The following is a 7,899-nucleotide window of genomic DNA, read 5'->3' on the forward strand; positions in this document are numbered from 1 at the left end:
CGAACGTTAAACCAAAAATAATATATTAGTGCACCTGGCGTTGATTTTTTTTCATCGGCCTTAGCCGCTAATTTTATGAGCGCACGTCCTGTCCACAGGTGTGAATTTGCGTGGAACTAGTACCCATTGCGTTTTTATTAATTGGCAATGTGGGACGAACGTAAGAATATGCGTAACAATATCTAAAGCGTGACCAAAAATACCACCCTTGAACCAGTATGTATGATAATATATAGTAACGCCATAGGATATGTAATTGGCTGCTGATTACAAGCGCAGCCATACTGTAACGTAAAGAAACGGATAAAATTTCATGAATTCGATGTCGACATCCTGCAGATACATTTCTGATAAAAATTCGTCGCATTTGTTAGGCGAGCTTAATTTAAAGCACACAGAATAATTCAACACCCAGCTTTAAAGAATACCACACCGACAACTACAAGAGAGAGAGAAAGAGAGAAATAACTTTATTGTGATGAAAAAAAAAAGAAGGGGTTTAGGAGCTAAAGCTATGTCCAAGGCTCCACTGGATTGTGCCGCCTGCCGGACGTGGTCCAGGAGTGCTAGTTGCACATCCGGGTCCGAGCTAGCGAGGAGTGCCTCCCATTGCTCCAGAGAGTTTTCTATTCTATACATACGCTGTAAGCGATCAAGTTCATTTGGCCGTTTAGCACAACTCCACGAGATATGGTAAAGGGTCGGTGGTGAGTCGCGACACCACGGACAATCGCGCCCATACAAAGTTGGATGAATTTTGTGCAGTCGTAATAAATTTGGATAAACTCCCGTTTGAATTTTACGGAGGTCTATGGCGTCTTCCCCTTCAAGAGGTTTGTGGGGGGCGCCATATTTCTGCCGCGTGCATCGCTGGTGAGCAAGAAGATCTCGCGGAGCCATCCGAGCCGGGTCGTTTTCCTCCTCCTCGCGAAAGCCGTCTTTCTCGCTGTTACCGCTACCCAGCACTACAACTACAAAACAACTTTATTTTGCGATGAAAGTTTAATTACACTACACCCGAGACTGTCAGGAATTATCAGCACCATTAATAAACGCGACACCAAGGTTCCTAACCAAAAATGCTCACCAACTTTCCTGGTGCAGGTGGATGGAGGAACACGCTAGGCTCTGGAAGATGGAGGACGTCCACATTGGCAACGTCACCGAGAGCGTAGCAGCGCTCGGCATAGCGGGTCCGCATTCGGCCAACGTCCTCGCGTCACTCACGGATGTGCCTCTGAGTGACGACAAATTTCCGTTCTTGCATGCCAGGCAGATCAGCATTTCTGGCATACCCGTGACCGCCTTGCGGGTATCCTACACCGGTAAGCCCATGTTAAGTCTCTCTTTAAGCCGAGTAGCGTCTGGGGTCGAATGCACAAGTATGTTCGTACGTTAGTAGCTTTGTGCCTTCAGCAAACCGATTTTGCCACTAATACTACCAGAGTCAAGATTGGCTGAAATTGTCGCTTACAAAAAATCGTAATAACTCTAGTAAGATTTTTTTTTTTTTGCGAATACGACTTTTTGCGAATACGACGAATGGGACTCGGGTTCTCTGCGTCTAAATGTCATTCACGTTTCGCCACTAGAGTGAGCATTGTTTGTAACTTACGCATGAACTCCTAAAAAAATGTATTAAAGTTATATCTTGACAAAAATATTAAATTATAAATGTTCGTAAGAGAAAAATTCAGCCAATAATCGCTTGATGCTGCCCATATTATTAGCGAAGCCCCGTCTTAAATAGCAAAAATCATTTACGAAGAAAAACGCTTGCGAATTCGATTGCTGAACCACTTATCCTCTAATATATAGAAGCTTAACAGCATAAATACAAACATGCGGTGGTGCATACATCAGCGAAAAGAGTTTTATGGTAACATTTCTTTTTTTTTACTTTACTACTACATGAAACAGCACGTGCAAAGAAGAGAAGCAGTGTGTGTGATACCGGTTCGCCACTGAGACAAGGGATGATATCTCTTTAACCAGACAAGGGATGCTATCTTTTTAATCTTTTTACACCTGTACCTTCACATTCAGAATATCGACGCAGCCGTACATTTTCTCTTTACTAGTAACGTGACACGTCACGTTACCGAAAAATGTTAGTGTTAGTGGGTCACCCGTTACCATGCCGAAATAGCGAGAATTGTGCAACTAAGTTACAAGTAAAGGCGTCTTTTGTAACGCGTTACATCCAACATTAATTAGTTCTCCCTTAAGTGGAGCTTAACGTGTAAGCTGCACTGCGTCGCATACGTGTGTGACTGCGAAGCATATAATTTCCTCTTTTCCTGTGTAGTATCTGATGTTTTTTTTTCTTGTGCTCTTTTTCCCATGCATCCAAGTGTATTTTGTTATTTTTGTATATTTTTCTTGCAATAGCGATGAGAAATCGCAACTTAAGTCTAATTGATATGTATAACATTAAGATCGCCCCGCCGCGGTGGTCTAGTGGCTAAGGTACTCGGCTGCTGACCCACAGGTCGCGGGATCGAATCCCGGCTGCGGAGGCTGCATTTTCGATGGAGGCGGAAATGTTGTAGGCCCGTGTGCTCAGATTTGGGCGCACGTTAAAGAACCCCAGGTGGTCGAAATTTCCGGAGTCCTCCACTACGTCGTCTCTCATAATCATATAGTGGTTTTGGGACGTTAAACTCCACATATCAATCAATATAACATTACGATTGTTGTGTATATATTTGCATACTAGAAATAATACTTTATTATTCATGTATGCGTTACACTATTTGCACATGCACCTTTTGTATTTTGTATATTTTTGTATTTTTCATTTGTATCCCGCAAAGTGCTTATGACGGCCTGCCTGCCTCATTGCATCTGGAGCAAAGGCCCTTTGTCAGGCTTTTAGCCTTTTGCCTTCGCTTCATTTTTTCTAATGGCACAGTAAGAAACAAACAAATAAAATATAAAAATAAAAATAATTTATTGCTGTGGTACGCATACAAGACTGCGGCCTCCTATGTATTTCAATGCTGTGAAATGCAATGCAGACCATTTTATTTCAATTCGAATAAATTTCACCCATTTTTATTCATTTCTGTGCTAATGCATAGTGTAATGCGCCCTGGAACTCAGATGTGCACTGAAATTAATGGCTGCACTTGCCCTCAAGCTCCCGCGATGGCCTATAATAATAATTGTTGTTTTACGTCCCGAAACCACATTGTCATTCGGACAGACGCCGTAGTGGAAGGCTTCGGAAATTTCGATGACTGTTCTTTGATGTGCACCCAAATATATCTAAGTACATGGACCTTTAGCATTTTGCTTCCATGGCAATGTGGCCGCAGTTGTCGGGATTCTAGTGGCACGGCCGCTCGATGAAGAACACCGACCGTGCTAGTGGTAAACCGCAGGTCGTGCGATCAAATCCCGGCTGCGGCGGCCGCAATCAAATGGAGAGGCAAAGTACGAGAGGCCCATGAGTTTTGATTTTGGTGCACGTTAAAGAATCCAGCTGGGATTAGGAATTTCGGAAACTCTTTTGTTCTTGAAGGAGGCAGAGCGTCTATTGAAGAATGGAATATCGATTGTTAAGCTTTTACGTCCAAAAACCATGACATCATTAGGGGAGACGGCGTAGTAAAGGGCTTTTAAAATTTCAACCGCACGAGGTTTGACAGAAGTTCGATAAGTGCGGTGTCAACTCATCGTGTTACACTATCTACGTTCAGACCTACCTGTTAAAGAGACGAACATTACGGGTTCAAACTTATCAGCTTCAAGAAGGTTACAAACTGGCGTTATGCATGCCTTTTTTTTTTCTCTTGTGCACTCTAGGTGAGCTCGGATGGGAACTCTATCACGACCGAAAGCACACCTCGGCCCTGTACAACCAACTGCTCCGATTCGGCGAGCCGTACGACATAACAGATTTCGGGACCTACGCTTTAAATAGCCTGCGCATCGAGAAAGGCTTTAGGCTTTGGGGTGCTGACGTAAGTAAACAGATGCTTACCATAGTTTTATTTGTTTATTATTTATTTTACTTTACGGGACTTATTTTCGATCATGTATGCGTCTTCCATCGACCAAAGAATGAATTCCTCTAAAATGGAGCACCAAGCTCATCTACTTTTGAGGTGTCTGCATGCAGCTGTATAATTATTAACCTCCAGGACCTACAACAGCCATCGCTTGGACCAACGCTGTAACACTATGACATAGTGTTTCAGATTCACGTTTGCTATAATTCATCCAGAAAGACAAGTGCTTCCCTGTACGAGACATGCATCTGCAAAGTATATAGGGGCTATATGTACCACACGTGTACTTCTTACTGTAGCGTAAAAAGATAGTGAACTTCTTAGGTCTATGTGTTCTTCGCGTTCACTGCACACCACGTAAGATTACCCGAAGCTGTGTAGTAATGAGACATTGACCAACATTAGCAATGAAGAAAAACTATGCCAAGATAAATGAACAGGGCAGTTCATTGAGACCCTTAAAAATTACTACCCATGGGTAGTAATGCCTAGGGTAGTAACAGTTACTAAATGCTAGTAGTAACAGCAGAGGTGGTAACTGTTACCACCCTCGCTGTTACTAACTGCGCTTACTACCAGGGTGTAACATATGTGACAAACCATCACTACCACAAAGTTAGCAAGTACTACTACCTTTTTTCTGAGAGTGTACGGCGGTTACATTGCATTAATTGTCCCTTTTCACGCACCTACATAGTATATATATTTTTAATTTTTACATTTTCATAGATGACCGTCGACACCAATCCATTTGAAGCCGGTCTTGGACCGTTCGTCAGGATGAAAAAGCCTGCAGACTTTGTAGGAAAGACAGCTCTTCGAGAAATCCTGCGCGAAGGACTGTCGCGGAAACTGGTTCACCTCACCGTAGACGCCACCGACGTTGACCCAGAAGGCAACGAATCCGTCTGGTGCTCGGACAAGGTAACTACATCGCAAAAAGAAGTCTGCAGCGTGATGATCGAAGTCTGTAATTTGAGCAATCTGTGAACATTAATTGGGTGCGGTTGCCATCACTGGTACTCGGCAGCCATCACTGGACGGCCCCGTCAGCCCTTTTACGTGCTGCACTCACAACGCGAAGAGCTGTGCGCAAAGTATCCCTGGAGCGGCAGTATTCTCTCACACTAGCGTTTGGTAGAGTTGTGTGAGGCCGGATCCAAAAGAGTTAGCTGCCAGCCTCATTTCATATAACATTTCCATTTTTTTGCTATCACATTCATCGCTTCACCGTTGCGGTGAAACTGTGACATTTTTAAAGGTAGTTTCGGTCCCTTCTGTACAATGACGTCACAACATGGTATAAGCTTCTCATCACGTGTCTTAACATGATATCGTGACTTGTGCACGGCTACTCCACTACGTGGCACTGATTGTGATGCGCGCAATTGGCCATTCTAAACTTTTTGGTACCTGATGCCTTCGCAACTAGCCATACTGGATGAAGTCACCAAAAGTGACACAATGGCCTGCAGTCATGACTGTGTCGATCTCAGTATGCGCCACGTGATAATTTACTTTAATGCCAAAATATATTTTTATTATCAGCATCAACGGAGCTTCACACTTGCATTGGGGCTTCCCTGATAGAAAGGATTCGTATGGCAGACATTGGTACAACCAGGAGGGGAAAAAAATTCAAGACCCCCCCCCCACCCTAGAAAATTTTCGTTGTGTATGTGTGCATGCATGAATGTGAATGCTCGAATGAAGTATTACCATTCTCCCAACACCCGATTTTCAAAAAAAAATTCTAGATACACTAGTGATGGCAGAGCAAACTCCTTCAAAATTGGTTTCAGTACCTCTTTTAGTACCGAAAACGGGTTGCAATACCCCACCTGTATTTTCGAAAAGTATCACCTCGTGACTCATCCACAATACTCCAAATCTTCGACTGCGGAGAACATCAGTGGGCCAGGTTGCCGTATACGCTGTCATCGTCGCTTGACGTAACGCAGGCAAAACCACCACAGAGCATAGCCACATTCGGCAATGAATGAATGAATGAATGAATGAATGAATGAATGAATTGAACTTTTATTTCATAGAAGAGGGTGGCTCTGCAGCCGCAGTTTGAGAATAGGCGGGGAAGAGATTGATGGTAGAAGTCCCTCTCTTGTTCTTTGAGCACACTGTAACAAAAGAAAACAATTTAAATGAAGCAAGTGAGAAATAGATGGAGAAAAGGAAGAAAATAGAAATAAAAATAAAAGTACAGAAAAAGAATGGGCATATACAAAAGTAAGAAAAAGAGAGGAAAATAAAGAGAGAACCGAAGAGAAACGAAGAAGCCTGCCCAGCTCCGCATCATCATCATCAGCTCCGCACTTTGTTCAGGCTTGTCGGCACTATAGTGCAAAGCTGCCTTTATTATTTTTTTCACCTGCATATGACGTGCCTAACCAGCCGTTTCGTATACCTCCTCTCCAGGTGGTCGGGTACACAACTTCCGGATCTTACGGAGTCCAGACTGGGCAGAGCCTGGCGATGGCCTACCTCCCAATGTATCTCGCCATTCCCGGAAGCGAGGTGCAAGTGGAACTGCTGGGCAAGCTCTGTCGGGCCACCGTCTTGCCATCGGCGCCCGTTCCCGTGCAAGTCAAGAGGAGAAAAGCACCGAGAACAGGCAGCTGATTGACTGTTTCTCAAGCAAGCCAAACACCGTCCATGTGCCGTGGAACAATGTTCACTTAGTCATCAATGGAGACGATCGAGTGTTCCTTTGCTGGGTGACCTAACTGCGTGTACCTGAAACCTCTTCCTTGCGTGTGTCCAGGATGACCAACAATGCTGTGTTCAATAAAGGTCCTATGCATGTGAGAAAGAGGGCGAAGAAGAAGAATATGAAAGCAAACTAGCCGAATGTTAGGTTTTCTCTCCTAGAATTCGTCTACGACCAAGGAGGATGGTAAGAACAGAGGGTCAGTGTAAGCGCTGCGTGAACGTATCATATTACAAATAGCGTCCCAAATGGAGAATTGCTGGGCTGGTTCCAACTGAAACAAAGAAGACATCCTATACCTGTTATCTCCTTCATTTTCCTCAGGTCCATTTCCTAGTATGCAATTGAAGTGATCGGTATGAATGAAGCATACTTTATATGACTGAGTTAAGAGCTCGTCTTTTTTTTCTCTCTCTGTATAGAGAGAGAGAGAGAGAGAAAAGACGAGCTCTTAGCTCAGTCATTGCGACGGATGCTTCGCAAAATAAATAAAAATTTGGAATAGGAATATTCCGTCCTACTCTAGATTGGTCGCACGTTAAAAAACTCCAGGTGGTCGAAATTTCCGGAGTCTTCCACTATGGCGTCCTTCATAACCATATGGTGGTTTGGAAACATCAAACCTCACATATTAATCAATTACTCTAGATTGGTCATTTTCTCCACGCCTTCCAGATTTTGTATCCATTTTTGTAGCACAATATTTTGAGATAATTTTAGCTCTCCGCAAATTAACAGCATCAACTAGTTCGGCCATAATTTTAATTGATTCACTATCAGTGCCTTCTTCTCTCCTGCAAATGAGAACTCACAAGTGCCGAGTGCTATCAAATCATTACTATCATCGCATAAAACACTTGGTTAAATTGGTTTGGCTATCAGAAAATAAGGGACGTTTTCTCGATGAAATGGTGGATGCGTTAGCTAAGTCATCGTTAAATGGCCCGGTTATTCACCAGTTACCGGCCTCAAAATTCATTATAGAGGTTATATTTAGGGGAAAAATAATGTTAGAAGAACTTTCTTTACTGTCCGCAATGAACGCAGTGGAATTTCGACAACTAAATTGTAGTTGGAATAGTAAAATATGCTGCACGCGTGAAGTCGCAATCCCTGCCACGAGTACTAGTGCCAAAATGACGTCTTGAGATCGTCCTA

General features: G+C 43.4%; 1 protein-coding gene across 4 annotated transcripts in view; it reads left to right on the forward strand.

The window, feature by feature from the left end:
• Positions 1–6,743, forward strand: part of LOC119188313 (dimethylglycine dehydrogenase, mitochondrial) — a 32,099-nt gene extending 25,356 nt beyond the window's left edge. For all 4 annotated transcript variants that reach the window (XM_075865062.1, XM_037412089.2, XM_075865063.1 and 1 more), the window contains 4 exons: positions 1,105–1,325; positions 3,811–3,968; positions 4,746–4,940; positions 6,450–6,743. In XM_075865062.1, coding sequence (XP_075721177.1) covers positions 1,105–1,325; positions 3,811–3,968; positions 4,746–4,940; positions 6,450–6,653 — 778 coding nt within the window. In that variant the 3' untranslated portion in view covers positions 6,654–6,743. The remainder of the gene's footprint in view (positions 1–1,104; positions 1,326–3,810; positions 3,969–4,745; positions 4,941–6,449) is intronic.
• The last annotated feature ends 1,156 nt before the right edge of the window (positions 6,744–7,899 follow it).

Source organism: Rhipicephalus microplus, chromosome 1 (genome assembly GCF_043290135.1).
Source record: "Rhipicephalus microplus isolate Deutch F79 chromosome 1, USDA_Rmic, whole genome shotgun sequence".
Classification (NCBI taxonomy): domain Eukaryota; kingdom Metazoa; phylum Arthropoda; class Arachnida; order Ixodida; family Ixodidae; genus Rhipicephalus; species Rhipicephalus microplus.